This window comes from Hemitrygon akajei, chromosome 21, assembly GCF_048418815.1.
Source record: "Hemitrygon akajei chromosome 21, sHemAka1.3, whole genome shotgun sequence".
Classification (NCBI taxonomy): domain Eukaryota; kingdom Metazoa; phylum Chordata; class Chondrichthyes; order Myliobatiformes; family Dasyatidae; genus Hemitrygon; species Hemitrygon akajei.
In genome coordinates this window covers 749,831-771,705 of record NC_133144.1, presented here as the reverse complement: position 1 = coordinate 771,705, position 21,875 = coordinate 749,831, and the positions used below count along the sequence as shown (strand labels likewise).

The 21,875-nt window shown below is 46.1% G+C and overlaps 2 protein-coding genes across 3 annotated transcripts in view; one reads left to right on the top strand and one right to left on the bottom strand.

Moving 5' to 3' along the window:
- snx33 (sorting nexin 33) overlaps nucleotides 1-21,875 on the top strand; it is a 154,183-nt gene that overhangs the window by 112,356 nt on the left and 19,952 nt on the right. The gene's annotated exons all lie outside the window — the stretch shown is intronic.
- The window catches only part of LOC140714035 (chondroitin sulfate proteoglycan 4-like), a 192,681-nt gene continuing 171,620 nt past the window's right edge, over nucleotides 815-21,875 (bottom strand). For both annotated transcript variants that reach the window (XM_073024695.1, XM_073024694.1), the window contains exons 9-10: nucleotides 11,554-11,737; nucleotides 815-4,718 (exon numbers count right to left, since the gene is read on the bottom strand). In XM_073024695.1, coding sequence (XP_072880796.1) covers nucleotides 2,815-4,718; nucleotides 11,554-11,737 — 2,088 coding nt within the window. In that variant the 3' untranslated portion in view covers nucleotides 815-2,814. The remainder of the gene's footprint in view (nucleotides 4,719-11,553; nucleotides 11,738-21,875) is intronic.

Below are 21,875 nucleotides of genomic sequence, written 5' to 3'. Positions count from 1 at the left end.
TACGTCACACTGAGCCGATCGATACGATACGTCACACTGAGCCGATCGATACGATACGTCACACTGAGCCGATCGATACGTCACACTGAGCCGATCGATACGATACGTCACACTGAGTCGATCGATACGATACGTCACACTGAGCCGATCGATACGTCACACTGAGCCGATCGATACGTCACACTGAGCCGATCGATACGATACGTCACACTGAGTCGATCGATACGATACGTCACACTGAGCCGATCGATACGTCACACTGAGCCGATCGATACGTCACACTGAGCCGATCGATACGATACGTCACACTGAGCCGATCGATACGATACGTCACACCGAGCCGATCGATACGTCACACTGAGCCGATTGATACGTCACACTGAGTCGATCGATACGATACGTCACACTGAGTCGATCGATACGTCACACTGAGCCAATCAATACAGCACACTGAGCTGATCAATACAGCACACTGAGCTATAACAGGTGACGCTAACCGCTTCGCTACCATGAATCGCTAACTCGTGCTACCACAGGATGCATTACTCAGCTTTTCTTCCTTCTGCTCTGTTTGTATAATGCTCAGGTTAATTCTGCAGAGTCCCTGCTGCCCCCCCATTCTTCATCCAGTGATCATGCCAAATATATGAGCCTGGTTGACAATCAATCAGATGCCGTTTGACTGTGAAGGTGTCTTCTGTAATTTGCACCTCCATACACTGTTCTGATGATGATAGCACTGCACTCTGTCCAGTTTGGACCTCGAATGTCACTTGTTCCTTTGTCTCAGAGTAACTGAAAGGGTTCTCCAGACTGGGATAAGAACAATGATTTTATTATACAGAGCCAACAACGTACAATGTGTTTGCCAGTTTCATACAACCCAGGCGTGTGCCTGGACCTTCAGTCCTGGTGTGAATTATTCCTTTGTTGGCCCTGAACTACCCCCCAGAAGAGCTCACAAGTATTGCATGGGACTCAACAGTTGGTTTATCAGTACACGGGCATCAATCCTCTGGCTGTTTAGACCAGTTGCACTTGACTTTGTTTCTTGTGAGGACAGGAGAAAGGTGATATAGAACTTTTTCTGGGGTTACAAGAACTTTAGTTTGTTTTCTTACTTTCAACTTCAACAAGCCGACCCTTTGGCAATGTTAAACAGAGGTTAATTTTAACATCTTCAGCCTGGGGTTGAGTGATTTCCCAGCACATAATGTTTTTTATCGGCAGGATTGCTGTCTTTCTGTGAACTCCCATTCTGACAGCAATGGTATTGACATGGTGAGACAGGAGTGCAGAAGGTATGGACCATAAACACAAGAATCTGTAGATGCTGGAAATCCAGAAAACACCCACACAAGATGCTGGAGGAACTACAGGTACCCTTCTCTCATTTTCCATTTCCTATCTCAGTAGGTTGTAACACTCAGATTGTTTCCTAACATCCAGACAAGGGAAGTTTTGGTACTGCTATAGCAACAATATTAATGAACAGAAATCTCCCACAAGTAACAGCTGACCTGTTTGTTGGTGTTGACTGAGGGATAACATAGCCAGGACAGGACTGGGAAGTTGTTTGAATGCCAAAGCGATGTTTTATATTCAACTGAGAGGGCAGAGCACACTTCGGAATACACTCCCACCCAGGAGCCAGCCCCTCCCACAGTGCAGTTTGCCCTCAGTAGCAGACAAAAGCATTTACAGTGTGGAGTATGTGCTCAGGGCTTTGCACTGAGCAGTCAACGTGCAACTCTCAAACAGCAGCTCTGACAAACGCTGGTGCCAGGTAGCATTCGAATGACCACGGGCACTGGGAAGAGATCTAGGGAAACAGACAGTGCATACTGCTTGTCTCTTTGGAGCGAAGGAGGATGACAGAGAGGTACAAAATATTAAGGCATAAATCAAGTGGATAACCAGAGACTTTTTCACAGGGTGGAAATGGCTAGTACCGAGGGGCATAATTTTAATGTAATTGGAGGGAAGTACAGGGGGTGGGGATGTCAGAGGTGTAGGACCGCCCAGAGAGTGTTGGAAGTCCACCTGAAGCTAACTAGTCAACTAGCTGGGTTGTGGTGCACTCGGTGTAACTCAGGAAGGCTGCAGAACACGTGGTGTGTTACTACAGCTCCTATGTGTTCCCCTACTGGACTGAGATCACAGGGAGTCAGAAATCTAGCAACCAATCATCATTAGAAACATTCAGCAAGTAAAACAAATCCAATGGCCCGAGCAACCTAACTTTGCTGCTTTGTAAACAGTGTTGAATCACAGGAAGCAATCAAAACTAGCGTGGCTGAGAATCTCTGCAAGCCTTGCTATCCGGGGGAAATGGGCGGTGACATTCCGTAAATCTTAGCCCACTGAAATGGAGCAATGTCCCACCTTTCATAATCCTGCAGCACACATTGAACATGGCCCAGACCCCGGAAGAATCTCACCGCACCAAGTTCACATTGTCCCCGTTACAAGCTGGCAAGGGCTGCACTTCAGACAAGCAGCTCTACCAAGGGCAGGCTTGAAATCGGAATAAATATTATTTTCATGCATTCTTTTTAGAAAGGTCAGTTATTTTAATTTCTGGAATGTGAACAGGTCACCTGGCAGCTAATAAAGCATTTGGTTTGTAAAATGATCCGTTACTTTTAAACAGATGTGGCATCCAGTGGGGAAGACGTTCCTCCAGGTGGGGCTCTGTGGTGAGGTAAACCCAAAGGAATGATGGGAAATGATCTGCCTCCATTTCACGAGGTGCAGGGATCGGTGTTGCAACTTGCCTGAGAAGGGGTGCTGGGGTGCGCACTGGTACAGGGGTCATACCCAGTAGTGATTGGTTTTCACTGTCGGGTTGCCTGTCTTGCAGAACCGGTTCGCCTCAGGATTGACGTGGCCGCTGTTGGGTTGTATGTCTGTGCCATTTATTGGCCTCACATTCACTAGAGGGACAGACTGAACAGGGTCGGTTGTCCGAAAGGTCTCATTCTCCAATGCACCGTTCCGGGGGGTCGCCTGCACGTTGTGCTTTCCTGTCTTGTTTCGCTTTGTAATGTAGATCACAATCGTGGCAATAATCAACAACAGCAAAATGATTAGGATAACAGAAATAATGATTGCGATGAGATTGCTGCCTGCTGAGCTGACGGCCCTGTCGTTGCCTGCTGCGGACGGGAATCCTGTTGTTACACTGTCTGATGTCGCCTCATTCTGTCTTCGTCCAAATGTGAAGGGATTCCACGTTGTTGCACAAGTGTACCCATCCATTTCATTTGCATCCTGACCTGGAGGGTTGGTGCTGGAATACACTGACTCTGTACTCCTTGGGGAAGAGTTCTGTAGTAGCGTGGCATTGTAATGGCGATTTCGTGTATACGCAACAGTCCGGAATTCCAGAGCACCAATGGCAGCTGGCACTCCATCAGCTTTCAAGAGAAATTGGAAGCCATCCAGCTGTGGGTATGTCACAGCCAGATCAGAATCAAAGACTTCAATGGCTACATTTCTGTCTTCAAGGTCAGTCTGGATGAAGTTACTGCCAAGTGGACTTCGAGTTCCATTCTCTTTATGTAGCCGGATTAATCTCCCAGCTCTGGGCTGCTGGATGAGGTGGAAGGAGGGAATGCTCTGGGTTTTAAGGCTCAGTTCACTTGCATCCAAAATATCTGTATCAATTAAGACGGTGGTACCTCTGGGCCATTGTAGCTCGCGGGCCACCCTCACCAGTGGCCGCACTGTAACGTTCACCGTGCCCGATACATTGCCCTTGTGGGTCAGGGCCCAAACCTGGAAGCTGTCCTGGTGAACGGAGAAGTCCGTCATACGGTACTTCAGCGCCCCATCGTCTACGTGCCTCTGCAGGAACTCGTTCACCACAGCCTGGTTCACAGTTACCTCCCCATGCCTTGGCTGCTGGGTTATCTTGTAACGCACTGAGTCATCTCCCTTACTATCTGCCAGAAGATGCTCTCTGGTTATGGGTGCTGCTGGCTCACCCTGGGTTAATACAATCTCTTTGTAGTGAGTCATTTTCAGAACCTCAATAGTCAGAGTCCCCTCAACTGCTGGATGTTCCCCATCAGAGACTCTGAAGTGGAATGTGCTGATACCCGGTGGACCATCTGCTTTGAAAAGTACTTTGCCAGCATTGATATCAGCCTGTGTGAATCGCTTTATGGGCATCCTGCTGTTAACTCCATGCACAAAGAAACCGTTGTCTGGCCCTGTGACCACGCTGTACTGAATTTCTTCTGGCACGTTATCAGGGTCGGAAGTGTGCACGTGCTTTTGAGTCAACACTAGGCTGGAACCTTGCAGAGCATGGAGAGTTGATCCTGTCGTCTCAATCTGTGGAAGATACCCCTTCACTGGCAGCGCCGTCACATTAAAGGGCTCCGAAATAACAATGGTGGCTCTGTTGTACGCAGGCCGGGCCATCGACTTTCTCCTTCGGCCCAGCCGAGCTCGGAACATGAAGCTGTCAGTCAGTGACCCTGACCTGATGTGTGTGTACTGCAGTGCAGACGACACCAAGTCAGACTGGGTGAACCGCCGCACCCTTCTCTTGCCAGACAGGGTCAGGAACCCATGGAGTGGCTGGGTGCTCACCTCAAATATAACGTCATAAGCAGACCGATCGATTGCAGGCACTGAGGCCAGGAAGTTGGAGGCATCCAGTAACGACTGGTCAATTGCTGCACTTTGACCTTGAGGCAGCTTCAGGCCTGGAAAGGAAAGAAATACACTTTGTTCATTCAAAGTTCAAAGTAAATTTATTATCAAATTACACATATGTCACCATATATAACCCTGAGATTAATCTTCTTGCGGGCATTCACAGTAAAACACGATAGAACCAACAAAAGACCACACCCAACAGGCAGACAACAACCAATCTGCAGAAAAAAACTGCGGAATACAAAATAAATAAAAATAATAATAAATAAATAAGTAATAAATATTGAGAACATGAGATGAAGAGTCCTTGAAAGTGTGTCCATGGGTTGTGGGAACAGTTCAGTGATGGGGTGAGTGAAGATGAGTGAAGTTATCCCCTCTGGCTCAAGAGCTTGATGGTTGAGGGGTAATAACTGTCCCTGACCCTGGTGGTGTGGGTCCTGAGGTTCCTGTACCTCCTTCCTGATGGTTGAGGGGTAATAACTGTCCCTGACCCTGGTGGTGAGGGTCCTGAGGTTCCTGTACCTCCTTCCTGATGGTTGAGGGGTAATAACTGTCCCTGACCCTGGTGGTGAGGGTCCTGAGGTTCCTGTACCTCCTTCCTGATGGTTGAGGGGTAATAACTGTCCCTGACCCTGGTGGTGAGGGTCCTGAGGTTCCTGTACCTCCTTTCTGATGGCAGCAGAGAGGAGAGAGCATGGCCTGGATGACAGGGGCTCTTGATGGTGGATGCTGCACTCCTTGTTGGGAAAGGTTTACCCGTGATGGACAGGGCTGTATTCACCACTTCTTGAAGGCTTTTCCGTTCAAGGGAATTGCTGTTTCCAAAACAACACACACAAAATGCTGGAGGAACTCAGCAGGACAGAGGGCAACAATGGAAATGAATAAACACTCAACGTTTCAGGCCGAGAGACTTCTTCAGGACTGGCACCTTCTCCTTCCTTTCCAGTCCTGAAGGGTCTCAGCCCGAAATGCCAACAGTTCACTCTTTTCCATTGATGCTGCCTGAGCCTCTGAGTTCCTCTTGCATTTCGTGTGTGTGTCTTTGGAATTCCAGTCTTTGCAGAAATTCTCCTGTTTATGGCTGGTGTTTCCATACCCAGGCTGTGATGCAAACAGTCAATATACTCTCCACTGTACCTCTATAGAAGTTTGCCAAAGTTTACAGCTGCAGACTGCCCTCATGCAATCTGTAGCTGGGAATATGTTTATCATTCCAGCTCCAGACATGTTCTGACACCCTCCTTTCCTTCAGTCACCACTACAACTCCTAATGTTAGTGGCATCTGCCTTGCAGAGCTCTCTACAGCTTCTCAGCCTTCCACATCAAGCATTTCTGCTGCTCCCTCACACATGTACTTGTGACCTGTCGCTCAGGGTCCCGACAACCGCAGTCTTGGGAATACCTCCACAGCACTCTGTGATTTTTCTGGTTCTCACTCCTTCAGTCACAACAATGTACATTCAAATTCAGAAATGGGTGTGAAATTACAATAAAAGAGCTTTATTTGTCACGTGTATGTTGAAACGTAGAGTGGAATGTGTCATTTGCGTCAACTCAAATCAGTGAGGATTGTGCTGTGGACAACCTGCGCAAGCATTGCCACACTTCCAACACCAACATAGTGTGTCCACAACTTACTAACGCTAATCTTTATTGTGCATCTTTGGAATGTGGGAGGAAACTGGAGCGCCCAGAGGAAAGCCACTAATTGAATCCCGATCTTACAACCGGTGCTGAGCACTGCATGACTGTCTGCTTCTACAGCTTGATGTCCGTGTGAGGTCCCAGAGAGCTGGGACAGCTGAGGCTGGAATGTCTGCTCGATGGTGTGGGAGGAAACTGGAGTACTCGGAGGAAATCCATGTGATCACAGACAGGGGTGGGAATCGGGTGATGACCCTCTACATTCAACATACTGCACTCTGCACAGGTACTTCTTACTGTGTCTATGACTGCCCCCATGTCACAGGGGAAAATGGATCAGCCGTAATGAGATGGCAGAGCAGACTTAGAGGGCTGAATGGCCTAATTTCATTGCTTTCTCTTATGTTCTTACTACTGAATGTTATTCGATACTTTCCTACCTACCTTTCTGTCATGGGCACTCTTAGCAACCACACCTTCAGTATGGTTCATATCTTCTGCTAGAGGTTTATAAGATTATGAGAGGCATAGATGGAGTAGACAAAAATATACTTTCCCAAGGTTTGAAATGTCTAATACCAGAGGCCATTAATTTGTGAGGGGGTAATTTCAAAGGAGATGTGAGGGGCAAGTTTTTATTTAACAGTGATCTGGCTGATAACATGGCTAACTGGATCAGCAAATTTGTGGATGACACCAGGACTGGGGTGTAGAGGACAGCGAGGAAGACTATCATGGCTTGCAGAGGGATCTGGACCAGCTGGAAAAATGGACTGAAAAATGGCAGTCAAGTGTGAGGTGTTGCACTTGGTGGCTCTTACACAGTGAACGGTAGGGCACAAGGAGCGTGGTAGAACAAAGGGATCTAGGAATACAGGTCCAAAATTCACTGAAAGTGGTGTCACAGGCGGATGGGGTCATAAAGAAAGTCTTTGGCACATTGGCCTTCATTAGTCAACATACTGAGTACAGGAGATGGAATGTCATCGAATGGACATTGAATCAATGAACACTTATTCACTGCATTTTTTTGCACTATTTATTTTAATTTAACTATTTAATAGATATGTATATATTTACTGTAACTCACGTTTTTTTCTCTATATTTATTTATCATGTATTTCATTGTTCTGGTGCCATAAAGTTAACAAATTTCATGAGATATGCCAATGATATGCAACCTGATTCTGATTCCAATTCAGAAGTTACTCTTGGGATTATTCTTGGGAATAATGCACAAGGTGCAAAATCAGTTCATCCCCCAGAGAAGGAAGGATTCAAAGGGGGGAAAGGGGCCTCAGTGGTTGACAAAGGAAGTCAGAGATTGCATAGCATTAAAAAAAAGGAAGTATGACAGAGCTAAGGTGAGTGGGAGGACAGATGATTGGGAAGTTTTTAAGGAACAACAGAACTTAACTAAAAAGGCAATACGGGGAGAAAAAATGAGGTACGAACGCAAGCTAGCCAGGAATATAAAGGAAGATAGCAAAAGCTTTTTTAGGTATGTGAAGAGAAAGAAGATAGTTAAGAACAATGTTGGGCCCTTGAAGAATGAATTGGGTGAAATTGTTATGGGAAACAGAGAAATGGCAGAAGAATTTAATGAGTACTTTAGATCTGTTTTCACTAAGGAAGACACAAGCAATCTCCCAGATGTATGGATGGGCCAAGGACATAGGGTAACAGAGGAAATGAAACAGATTGACATTAGGAAGGAAACAGTGATGAGTAGACTGATGGGACTGAAGGCTGACAAATCCCCAGGTCCAGATGGTCTGCATCCTAGGGTACTAAAGGAGGTGGCCCTGGAAATTGCGGATGCATTGGTAATCATTTTCCAATGTTCCTTAGATTCAGGATCAGTTCCTGAGGATTGGAGAATGGCTAATGTTATCCCACTTTTTAAGAAAGGAGGGAGGGAGAAAACAGAGAACTATCGACCTGTCAGCCTGACATCAGTGGTGGGGAAGATGCTAGAGTCCATTATTAAGGATGAAATAGTGGCATATCTAGATAGCAGTGATAGGATTGGGCCAAGCCAGCATGGATTTACTAAGGGTAAATCATGCTTGACTAATCTATTGGAGTTTTGCGAGGATGTAACCAGGAAGTTAGACGGGGGAGATCCAGTGGATGTAGTGTACCTCGATTTTCAGAAGGCATTTGATAAGGTCCCACATAGGAGATTGGTGGGCAAAATCAAAGCTCAGGGCATCGGGGGGAAGACATTGACATGGATAGAAAACTGGTTGGCAGATAGAAAGCAAAGGGTAGCGGTGAATGGGTGTTTCTCGGAATGGCAGGTAGTGACTAGTGGGGTGCCACAGGGCTCGGTATTAGGACCACAGCTGTTTACAATTTACGTCAATGATTTAGATGAAGGCATTGAGAATAACATCAGCAAATTTGCTGATGATACTAAGTTGGGTGGCAGTGTGACATGTGATGAGGATGTTAGGAGAATTCAGGGTGACTTGGATAGGCTGGGTGAGTGGGCAGATACTTGGCAGATGATGTTTAATGTGAATAAGTGTGAGGTTATCCACTTTGGGAGTAAGAACAGGAAGGCAGATTATTATCTGAACGGTGTAGAGTTAGGTAAGGGTGAAATACAAGGAGATCTCGGAGCCCTTGTTCTTCAGTCACTGAAGGTGAATGAGCAAGTGCAGCAGGCAGTGAAGAAGGCTAATGGAATGTTGGCCTTTATTACAAAGGGAATTGAGTACAAGAGCAAGGAAATCCTCTTGCATTTGTACAGAGCCCTGGTGAGACCACACCTGGAGTATTGTGTACAGTTTTGGTCTCCAGGGTTAAGGAAGGACATTCTGGTTGTAGAGGAAGTGCAGCGTAGATTCACGAGGTTAATTCCTGGGATGTCTGGACTGTCTTACACAGAGAGGTTAGAGAGACTGGGCTTGTACACGCTGGAATTAAGGAGATTGAGAGGGGATCTGATTGAAACATATAAGATTATTAAGGGATTGGACAAGATAGAGGCAGGAAATCTGTTCCAGATGCTGGGAGAGTCCAGTACCAGAGGGCATGGTTTGAGAATAAGGGGTAGGTCATTTAGGACAGAGTTAAGGAAAAACTTCTTCTCCCAGAGAGTTGTGGGGATCTGGAATGCACTGCCTCGGAAGGTAGTGGAGGCCAATTCTCTGGATGCTTTCAAGAAGGAGCTAGATAGGTATCTTATGGATAGGGTAATCAAGGGATATGGGGACAAGGCAGGAACCGGGTATTGATAGTAGATGATCAGCCATAATCTCAAAATGGCGGTGCAGGCTTGAAGGGCCGAATGGTCTACTTCTGCACCTATTGTCTATTGTCTAAGAGCCAGAGCCCCCTGTCCTGGGCTGAAGGCTCTTCGGCTCTGCCACTTCTACTATCACTGCACCACTTCATAAGTCTTCTGGGCGAAGATCCGCCTCTCCCAAGGATGGAGCTCTGTTGGCATTTCTGTGGCACTGGGTTTTTATGGGATGGGGTTGCCAGCCCCATGCCCAATCGCCCTTTCACAGCCAGGTTTGGGTCCGTCCATGACAGAGTTATTCATGACTCTTACGTACCAAAAAAATGGGCAACCGGCCAGAGGAAGTTGTATAAGATGCTGGTGAGCCTAATTTGGAGTATTGTGAGCAGTTTTGGTCACCTACCTACAGGAAAGATGTAAATAAGGTTGAAAGAGTGCAGAGAAAATTGGGAAGTATGTTGCTGGGTCTGGAGGACCTGAGTTATATGGAAAGATTGAATAGGTTAAGGCTTTATTTCTTGGAACGTGGAAGATTAAGAAGGGATTTGATAGAGGTATACAAAATTATGAGGGGTATAGATAGGGTAAATGCAAGTAGGCTTTTTCCACTGAGGTTGGCTGGGACTACAACTAGATGTCATTGGTTAAGGGTGAAAGGTGAAAAGTTTAAGAGGAACATGAGGGGAAACTTCTTCACTCAGAGGATTGTGAGAGTGTGGAATGAGCTGCCAGGATAAGTGGTGTCTCCAAGCTCAGTTTTAAAGTTTAAGAGAAGTTTGGATAGGTACACGGATGGCAGGGGTATGGAGGACTAAGGTCACAGTGCAGGTTGATGGGTGTGAGCAGTTTAAATGGTTTTCAGCATGGACTAGATGGGCCAGTTTCTGTGCTGTACTTCTGTTTGACTCTATGAGAGTAGTGGGTGCCTGGAGTGGTGGTAGAGACAACAACATTGGAGACTTTTAAGAAAAGTTTGAATACGCGCATGATATGTGAGGAAATGGAACGATATGAACATTGACAAGAGAAAATCTGCAGATGTTGGAAATCCGAGCTACACACAGTCCTGCCAAAGGGTTTCGGCCCAAAGCATTGACTGTGCTTTTTTCTGATATGAACATAGTGTAGGCAGAAAAAATTAGTTTAATTGGCTATTTGATTTCTAATTTAATTGGTTCAGCACAACATTGTGGGCTGAATGGCCTGTTCCTAGTCGAAGCTCTATATTCAGTGTCTTCATCCCAGTGACGCATATAAATTGTTCCCTCCCACACACCACCCGTCACCCCTTGCCAACCAATAAGACATCAGTTTATGCATTCTCTCCATATTCTGTACACAGCTATCCCTCTGTCCGTACTTTATACGATAAGCTCATATTTTCTGCAAAGTCATTGATGTGGCATCTGGAAATATAAGCACAGTGCCTCGATTGGTTCCCATTAATCTACCTTACCCCCAGGTACACTCTGCTCTCAGGGACCGTTTATTGGCGTCAGGCTGGAACACCGTTTCACTTGGTGGTATTCATGGAATGATCGTTCAATTTGAACTCAAGACCAGGACCAAAGATTCAAAAATCACAAGAAATCATTTGACTGGAAAACTCCCTCTGGCCGGTTGCCCATTTTTTTGGTACGTAAGAGTCATGAATAACTCTGTCATGGACAGACCCAAACCTGGCTGTGAAAGGGCGATTGGGCATGGGGCTGGCAACCCCATCCCATAAAAACCCAGTGCCACAGAAATGCCAACAGAGCTCCATCCTTGGGAGAGGCGGATCTTCGCCCAGAAGACTTATGAAGTGGTGCAGTGATAGTAGAAGTGGCAGAGCCAAAGAGCCTTCAGCCCAGGACAGGGGGCTCTGGCGAGCTGCTGCTGGCAGCCAATGCCCCAGTAACAGTGACGAGGTAGAAGAGCTGTGAGTGGCTGTGGAAACTACCCCATGCTGGAGGTGGGCAGAGAACTGAAAGCTTACCTTTATTCCTCCAAAGCTGGGAGCCTTGTCCCAGACCATGATGTTCAAAGGAAATCGAGAGTGTCAGGTTGTGTTTCTCCGTAACTGCTGGGGCAGAGGAAACTACAAACTGGAATGAATCCTGACACTCCCAGAAGGGCTCCTTGGGCCAGTCATGGTGGTAGAAAATGTTGGTGGTCTTCAGCTGTTGGTGGAAGGGAAAGAAGCCATTGTGAACTCTGTGGAACATTATCTCTCACAGATATTACCACCCCTCACTGATGTTACCACCCCTCACAGATATTACCACCCCTCACAGATGTTACCACCCCTCACTGATGTTATCACCCCTCTGATGTTACCATCCCTCACAGATGTTACCACCCTCACTGATGTTATCACCCCTCACTGATGTTACCACCCTCACAGATGTTACCACCCCTCACAGATGTTACCACTCTCACTGATGTTATCACCCCTCACAGATATTACCATCCCTCACTGATGTTACCACAACCTCACAAATGCTACCACTCCTCATTGATGTTACCATCCCTCACTGATGTTACCACCCCTCACAGATATTACCACCCCTCACAGATGTTACCACCCCTCACAGATGTTACCACCCCTCACTGATGTTATCACCCCTCTGATGTTACCATCCCTCACAGATGTTACCACCCTCACTGATGTTATCACCCCTCACTGATGTTACCACCCTCACAGATGTTACCACCCCTCACTGATGTTATCACCCCTCACTGATGTTACCACCCCTCACTGATGTTACCACCCCTCTGATATTACCATCCCTCACTGATGTTACCACAACCTCACAAATGCTACCACTCCTCATTGATGTTACCATCCCTCACAGATGTTACCACCCCTCACAGATGTTTGGAGTATACGGCACAGAGACAGACTTCTCCACCCCACACTCCCACCTGAGCCCTTCCTAGCCCAACCAGTTCCCCTCCACCACCACACCACTCCGTCTGGTGGAACTGGTCCTCAGCCTCAATAATTTCTGCTTCAGCTCATTCCACTTCCCTCAAATCAAAGATGTAGCCATGGGTACTCGCATGGGTCCCAGCCATGCCTGCCTTTTTGTCGGCTACATCAAAGAGTCTATGTTCCAAGCCCACACCGTCATTGTTCCCCAACTCTTATTACACTACATCAACAACTGCATTGGTGCTGCTTTCTGCACCCATACTGAGATCGCCGACTTCATTAACTTTGCCTCCAACTTCCAGCCTGCCCTCAAAAACCACCCCACCAGCCTCCGCATACAGCACATAATTCTCCATAACTTCCACCATCTCCAACGGAATCCCATGACCAAATACATCTTTCCCTCTCCCTCACTTTCTACTTTCCTCAGCAATTGCTCCCTATGCAACTCCCTTGTCCACTTGTCCCTCCCCACTGATCTCCCTCCTGGTACTTATCCTTGCAAGTGCCATACCTTCCCCTACATCTCCTCCCTCACTACCATTCAAGGTCTCAAACAGTCTTTCCAGGTGAGGCGACACGTCACCTGCAAGTCTGTTGGGGGCATCTACGTATCTGGTGCTCCCAGTGTGGCCTTCTGTATATCGGTGAGAACTGACACAGATTGGGAGACCGCTTCGCCGAGCACCTACCAGATAAAGCAGGATCTCCCAGTGGCCACCCACTTCAATTCTGCTTCCCATTCCCTTTCTGACATGTCAGTCCATGGCCTCCACTACTGTTGTGATGAGGCCACACTCAGGTTGGAGGAGAAACACCTTATATTTCATCTGAGTAGCCTCCGACCTGATGGTGTGATCATCAATTTCCAGTAATTGCCCCTTTTACCTTTCCCCATTCCCATTTCCCTCTCTCACCTTATCTCCTTACCTTCCCGTCTTATCACCTCCCTCTGGGGATCCTCCCCCTTCCCTTTCTTCCATGGCCTTCTGCCCTCTCCTATCAGGCTCCCCCTTCTCTAGCCCTGTATCTCTTTCACCAAACTCTTACAGCCCAAAGCGTTGACTGTTTACTCTTTTCCATGGATGCTGCTTAGCCTGCTGAGCTCTTCCAGCATTTTGTGTGTGTTGCTTTGGATTTCCAGCATCTTCAGATTTTCTCGTGTTTGTCCCACCCCTCCTAACAGCATCTCACCCTCGTGTGTTTATACAGCCTCCCCTCCCCCAGCTAAATCCATCATTGTTATCAGACTGGCAGTCCCAGGAAATGATCAGCTGCCTCCAGGGTCAAAGGTTGGGGTCAGGTCACAGAGCCCACAGTGACCAATGACCCCAGATCTCATCAGAACCTAAACCCACATATTAATTAATGAGGTCTTAAAGCCCTGTATTGCCCTACTCTTGATCCCAAAGGTCAACTAGTGTCACTGAGTCCTGGGTTAACCAAGCTTGGATTTTCTTGGATACTACCACTTATCTGGTGATCTGCATGACCTCCAACATTATGGTTGTCCTAGTTTGTGGAATTTGTGAAGAGGAATCAATGTTCAGGGAAATACTGAGGTGGCTGAATCCTGAGTGTGGGCTGCCAGGATAACATCGAGGTTGTACCTCTCCGATGATGCTAATGAGGAGGTGTGTAGATGGCTACTTGAGTGGTATCACAGCAACAACCTTGCTGCACTCAACATCAGCTAGACCAAGGAACTGATTATGGACCTCAGGAAGGGGGAGTCAAGGGAAACACACACGCCAGTCCTCGTCGAGGTATCAGCAGTGGGAAAGGAGAGCAGCTGCAGCTTCCTGGGTGTCAGCATCTCAGAGGGTCTGTCTTGGGTCCAACCATTCATGCAATCATGAAGAAGGCTCACCAGCAGCTGTGCTGTACTTTGTTAGGAGACTTGGTAGGTCACCAAAGACTCTATAGCAAATGTATACAGACGTACGGTGGAGAATAATCAGACTAGTTGCATTACCGCCTGTGCAGAGAATCCAATGGACAGGATCGAAGCCAGATCCACCACAGGAAGAACCCTCCCCACCACTCACATCTTCAAAAGGCAGTACCTCAAAAAGGTGGGATCCGTCATTAAAGACGCCCACTATGCAGGGCATGCTCTCTTCCCATCGCTACCAACAAGAAGAGACAGGATCCTGAAAATGCACTCAGTGATTTAGGAACAGCTTCCTCCCCTCCACCTTCTGATTTCTGAATGGTCCATGAACCCATCCACACCACCTCTCTATTTGGCACTATTTATTTATTTCATTTCCTATTGTAACTTATAGTAATTTTTATGCCTTGCATTGAACTGCTGTCACAAAACAACACATTTCATGACATACTGTATGTCAGCGAGAATAAACCTGATTCTGATCTCTGTTCAGAAGCAATGATAGGCTAAGTACAAGCAGGCTTTTTCCACTGAGTTTGGCTGAGAATAGAACTCAAGGTCATGAGTTATGGATGAAAGGTGAAATGTTTAAGGGCATATGAGGGGAAACTTCTTCACTCAGAGGGTAGTGAGAGAGTGGAAGTGATGGATGCGATTTTGATTTAAATGTTTAAGAGAAGTTTGGATGGGTGGGATATGCAGGGCTGTGGTCTGGGTGCAGGTCAATGGGACTAGGCAAAACAATAGTTTGTCACAGACTAGATGGGCCAAAGGGCCTGTTTCTATGCTCTAAGACTTTATGAGTGCAGGACTTGCCAATGATCATCTCAGGAAATAACCAATACAGGAGCCTTTAGGGCTGCGTACTGAGTCCCCTCCTTTACCCATGACTGTATCACCACCCACAGCTCCAATCTGCTAATTAAATATGCCGATGACACTACATTGATCGGCCTTATCTCAAACAATAACAAGGTGGCCCACAGGGAAGAAGTCATCTCTCTGACCTGTAGTGTCAAGAAAACAACCTCTCCTTCAATGTCACAAAAACAAAGCAGCTGGTTGTGGACTACAGGAGGAATGGAGACAGGCTAGACCCTATTGACATCAGTGGATCTGGGGTTGAGAGGGTAAACAGCTTTAAGTTCCTCAGCATCCACATCACTGAAGACCTAATGTGGTCTGTACACACCAACTGTGTGGTGAAAAAAGCACAATAATGCCTCTTTCACCTCAGACGGTTGAGGAAGTTTGGTATGGGCCCCAAATCCCAAGAACTTTCTACAGGGGCAAAATTGAGAGCATCCTGACTGGCTGCATCACTACCTGGTATGGGAACTGTACTTCCCTCAATCGCAGGACTCTACAGAGAGTGGTGCGGACAGCCCAGCACATCTGTAGTTGTGAACTTCCCATGATTTAGGATATTTACAAGGACACATGTGTAAAAAGGGCCCGAGTTACCCCAACCACAATCTATTCCAGCTGCTACCATCTGGGAAATGGTACCACAGCATAAAAGCCAGGACCAACAGGCTCCAGGACAGCTTCTTCCACCAGGCCAGCAGACTGATTAACTCATGCTGATTTGAGTGTTCTCTATATTACACTGACTGCTCTATTTATTAAAAGTGATTATAAGTTACTACGATTGCACATTGCACATTTAGATGGAGACGTAATATAAAGATTTTTACTCCTTATGTATGTGAAGGATGTAAGAAATAAAGTCAATTCATTCACTTGGGTTAAAATCCTGAAGGCTGTTGGTACACATTTCTGACAGTGCTTTGAGAAGAGGACACTAATGTAACATGCGTATCGCCTATAATGACTTCTATTTCTCTCCTGGTGTTAGAGATAAAGTTTCTGGAAATTAGGTGTGGCAGCAAAGAGCTGAGCAGCTGATTAATCAGCAAGTCTGTATATCTTGGGCGGCACGATAAAATCAGAGAATAAATGAAACCTGCACATATCATGGAATGAATCAAAGTGCAGAGGCAGGAATGCATGAATCAGAGTCAGAGACACAGGAAGAAGTTGCTTGGTTTAGCGTGTTGGTACTGGAGGAGCTTCCCACCCTAATCTCCAGCAGCAACCCCAGGCCTCTCAGTCACACCTCTATAACTCTATTCCAGATTCAAGATAGTGCACTATCATTCTGCATTACACTCATGTAAAGGAGAAAGAAATGATTGCATATAGAACATAATAATAAACAAATCACAATCAAAATAAATATAAATGCAATTCTATCAAACACAATATACAAGTAAATGTTATACGCATAGATTATTTGTATGCACATGAAGTGAAGTTAGCTGATGTGTATGTAGTGGTGGAGGGGTGGGGTTGTGGGTAGGGTGTTTATTAGCCTGACATAGAGTCATAGAAAAGTACAGAACAGAAACAGGCCCTTCAACCCAACTAGTCCATGCTGAACCATTTAAACTGCCTACTCCCATTGAACTGCACCTGGAACATAGCTCTCCCTACCCCTGCCATCTCTGTACTTATCCAAATTTCTCTTAGATGTTGAAATCAAGCTCGCATGCACCACTTGGGCTGGCAGCTCTTTCCATACTCTCACAACCTTCTGAATGAAGAAGTTTCCCTTCATATTCCCCTTAAACTTTTCACCTTTCTCCTTTAACCCATGAACTCTGGATGTAGTCCCACCCAACCTCAGTAGAAAAACCCTGCTTGCATTTATCCCATCTACACCCCTCATAATTATGCATCTCTATCAAATATCCCCTCAATCTTCCTCATTCCAAGGAATAAAGTCCTTATTTATTCAATCATTCCTTATAACTCAGGTCCTCCTGTCCTGGCAAAATTTTGCAAGCCTTCCCTGCACTCTTTCAACCTTATTTACATCCTTCCTCTAGGTAGGTGACCAAAACTGCACAGAGTACTTCAAACTAGACCCAAATAATGTCTTATACAACTTCAACATAACATCCCACCTCCTGTACCCTCTGTTCTACCTCACTCCTCAGTGCCCTACTGTTCACTGTGTAAAACCTACCCTGGGTGGTCCTACCGAAGTGCAATGCCTCACACTTATCTGCTTTAAATTCCATCTGCCATTTTTCAGTCTATTTTTCCAGTTGGTACTATCCTGCTGTTTACTACACCCCAATCTTGGTGTCATCAGCAAATTTGCTGATCCAGTTGACCACATCATCACCCAGATCATTGACGTAGATGACAAACACCAACTGACCCAGCATCAATCCATGCAGCACTCCTCTAGTCGGAGAGCCAACTATCTACTAACTTTCTCTGGCTTCTCTCACAAAACCGATGTCTATCCAATTTACTACCTCTTCCTGAATGCCAAGTGACTAAACCTTCTTGATTAGCCTCCCATGCAGGACCTTGTCAAATACCTTGCTGACATCCATGAGGACAATATCCATTGCCTTGGCTTTATCAATTTTCCTGATAACTTTCTCCAAAAAAAACTCTACAAGATTGGTTAGACACAACCCACATTGCACAAAGCCATGCTGACTATCCCTAATCAGTCTCTGTCAATCCAAATACTCATATTTCCAGTCCCTTAGAATACCTTCCAATAACTTTCCCCTACTGATGTCAGTCTCACCAGCCTATATTTTCATGGTTTAATTCTAGAACCTTTCCTAAACAGCAGAACAACATCAGCTATCCTTCAGTCCTCTAGTACCTCATCTGTTGGTAAGGATGATCTAAAAATCTCTGTTAGAGCCCCTGCAATTTCTGCACTTGCCTCCTACAGGGTCCGAGGGAACATTTGTCGGGTCCTGGGGATTTATCCACCTTAATTGGACTCAAGACAGCAAACAACTCTCCTCTGTAATCTGTATAGGGTCCATGACTTTGCCTCATTTCTGTAGACTTGGCTTGGGCCATGGTTGGCAGCTCATCTAGGAAAAGGAAAACTCTGATCTCAGACCTCTGCTGTTTAGCTGCTATACTCACTCATGGGGAGGGCTTTGGGAGTAAACCCAAGGAAACATCCAGAGCTGGAGTCCCTAAGGCAGACCTACATTGAGTTCAATGCTGACTATCAGTTCCTGTGAAGCTGCTGGTGCCAAACTGTATCAGTCTCTGCCGTTCCTTTGGTGTCATCGGATGAGTGGAGACGGGCAGCCTGCTACACGGGCAACAGCTTTCTCTCCATGTTGTACTGGCTTGCCTACCTAGACAGCTAGAACACATAACCATGGTCGACCCCGACCGCTGGTGGCTTCATCATCATAGACTCAGTGTCTGTCTCCCGACTAAATACAGATGTTAAAAATCCATTTAAGATATCCCCTTTCTCTTCTGGCTCCACGCATAGATTATCAACCAGAGGACCAACTTTGCCCTTTGCATGTTCCAATCCACACTTGTCAGGTCCTTTCTGATACCATCAAAATCTGCCTTTCTCCAATTTAGAATCTCAACCCAAGGACCTGACCTGTCCTTTTCTGTAATTACTTTGAAACTAATGGCATTGTGATCAATGGATGCAAATTGTTCCCTTACACAAACATGTCACCTGCCCTGTCTCATTTCCTAATAGGAGATCAAGTATTACACTCTCTCTAGTTGGGAGTTCTATGTACTGAAGTAAAGAAACTTTCCTGAACACATGTGACAAAATTTATCCCAGCTAGTTATTTTACAGTATGGGTTTTCCAGTCAATATGTGGAAAGTTAAAATCACCTACTATAACAACCTTATGTTTCTTGCAAAAGTCTGCAATCTCTCTACAGATTTGTTCTTCTAAATCCCGTGGACCTTTAGGTGGTCTGCAATATAGCTCCATTAACGATTCCTCAGTTCCACCCATAAAGCCTCACTAGACGAGTTCTCCAGTCTGTCCTGACTGAGCACTGCCGTGACACTTTCCCTGACTAGTAACACTACCCCTCCCCCTTTAATCCCTCCCACTCTGTCGCATCTAAGACAATGGAAGCTCAGAATATTGAGCTGACAATCCTGCAACTAAGTCTCACTAATGGCCACAATATCATAATTCCATAACTTGATCCAGGCCCTACACTCAGCAGCCTTTCCTACAATATTTCTCACTGCTTATTTTGATTCTGTGCAGTAGAACACCATCCCCCCCCAGTGATACAGCCAGTTAGAATGCTCTCCACAGTAGAAATCTGCAAGTATCTTTGGTGAATTTAGCCTAGAGGTTCTGGTGTGTGTCTCACAGTAAATAGATGTTGAAGTCTATCCAGCTGCAGTCCCTGCACTTTCCAAAGCACATCATGCAGGTTTTTCTTATGTTTTGTGGATGTCTGTGAAGAGTAAGAATTTCAGGTTGTATAGTGTATAGTTGTATAGTTGTATACTCTCTCATATTAAATTGAACCATTGAACCATTGAAGGCCTGGATAGAGTGGATGTGGAGAGGATGTTTCTTGTGGTTGGAGAGTTTAACACCAGAGGACACAGCCTCAGAATAGAGGGGCATCTTTTTAGAACGGAGATGAGGATGACTTCCTTTAGCCAGAGGGTGGTGAATCTGTGGAATTTGTTGCCACAGACTGCGGTGGAGGCCAAGTCATTGGGTATATTTAAGGCAGAGTTTGATAGATTTTTGATTAGTCAAGGCATGAGGGATACAGGGAGAAGGCAGAAGGTTGGGGCTGAGAGTGAAAATGGATCAGCCATGATGAAATGGCAGAGCAGACTCGATGGGACAAATGGCCCAGTTCTGCTCCCATAGCTTATGCTCTTATCTTCTGCCCAGTGAAGAGTGGGAACAGCACTGATTCCAGCATGGACTCGAGGCCACACCGTCTCTGGCACTCCGGTTCAGCGCCCCTCTCTGACACTTCTCCTGAGTGGCTGCAAACAGACAACACTGTGGCTTGAAGCCGTCCTCGCTGTGACGGAGGCACCCAAAAGGGAAGCCAATAAACCAGTGAATCGGACTTGCAGCATGCCACGTTCACAATGTCCAGCGGGGTCAGTGATGACAAGAGAAGCAACAAAGACGATCACTCGCGGTTAGACTGCACACTGCCTTCATTCATCAGCTCCTCCGATGACTCTTGGATGCAGGCAGCAGCACGATCCACACCAAGTCCTGCTCCTTCAGTTTCTCTGCCAATGAGCAACTCGCTGATGGGATAGACCTGCAGTACTTAAAGTTCTTAATGCTCAGCGGGGTCTTGCAGTCATAAAAATGTTTTTAAAATACATTACAGCTTTTGTTGGCTTTGTAGAAGCCACTGTGTTTGCGCATGCCACCATTTTACTGGAACATTAACCGATCACTAACCTAGTGAGAATTTACTGAACTGCTTGACTTCTTAAATATGTCCTTGGCTTTGACATTTTGACATCCTTAGGAACAGAACCTTGAAGGAAATTGTTCAGTGAGCAGGCAGAGTGTGAATAATTTCATGATAATCTGACAGATAAGGTAATGGTGGCCATTTATTTCAGTCTGGTTGGAGATGAAAAGCGATGCAGTGTATGACTGTGTTCACTGGTGATACTAATTACGTTCTTCCAGCATGAAGTACAAGCAATGTGATTTCAGAAACTCATTTATCTCCTCTGGCACTAACAATAGCAAAAGTCAGAGTGATATAATTCAGCAACAACTCATTAAACTACATCTTCAATCTTCAGAGTACAAGAATAATTTATCTGAAATTTTCTTTTGTGTCCGTGTTCCTCGCCTGTATTCTCCCTCGATCCCACCAGGCCTTTCACTGCTGTACCAGGTAGATTTTGTGTCCGTGTTCCTCGCCTGTATTCTCCCTCAATCCCACCAGGCCTTTCACTGCTGTACCAGGTAGATTTTCCACAGGGACCAGTCCCACCGCAGGAGGCCATTCAGCCCATCACTTTCCATTAGACCTACATCATCTCTCTTTTTAAGAGAAGTAGGAGTCTTGCCAGAAGACCAAAGTACTGCAACACTCCTCCTTGTGTTAAACCAGAAAATCCCCTTTGAGAGTAATGATGAATCTTTACTTTGAGATCCAGTGTGGAACAGGCCCCTCTGGCCCAATGTCCCACACCACCCAGCAACCCACCGATCTTGCCCCAGGCTAATCATGGGACAATTTATGAAGACTAATTAACCTACTAACTGGTACATGTTTGGACTGTGGGAGGAAACCAGAGCACCCAGAGGAAACCCACACACCCCCGACCAGGAACATACAAATTCCTTACAGAGGACGCTGGGAATGAACTCTGAGCTCCGACGCCCCGAGCTGTAATACTGCCACGCTAACTGCTTTGTGACTGCAGCACCCCATGGATTATCTAGGTTGTAACTTGCAGCTCCTGGTTCATTCACCAGTTGAATGCTCTGGTCCCTTGATCTTACAGACACAGAAACAGCCTTTCTGGATTCAGATGGTGTCTATGATGAATCTCCCCTTGGTGAACATCCCTCCCTGCCTAGTCAATCCACAGAGCCCTCATTTTCTTCCCAAAGTCTTCATATCCTTCCTAAAAAATGGGTCCCAAAAA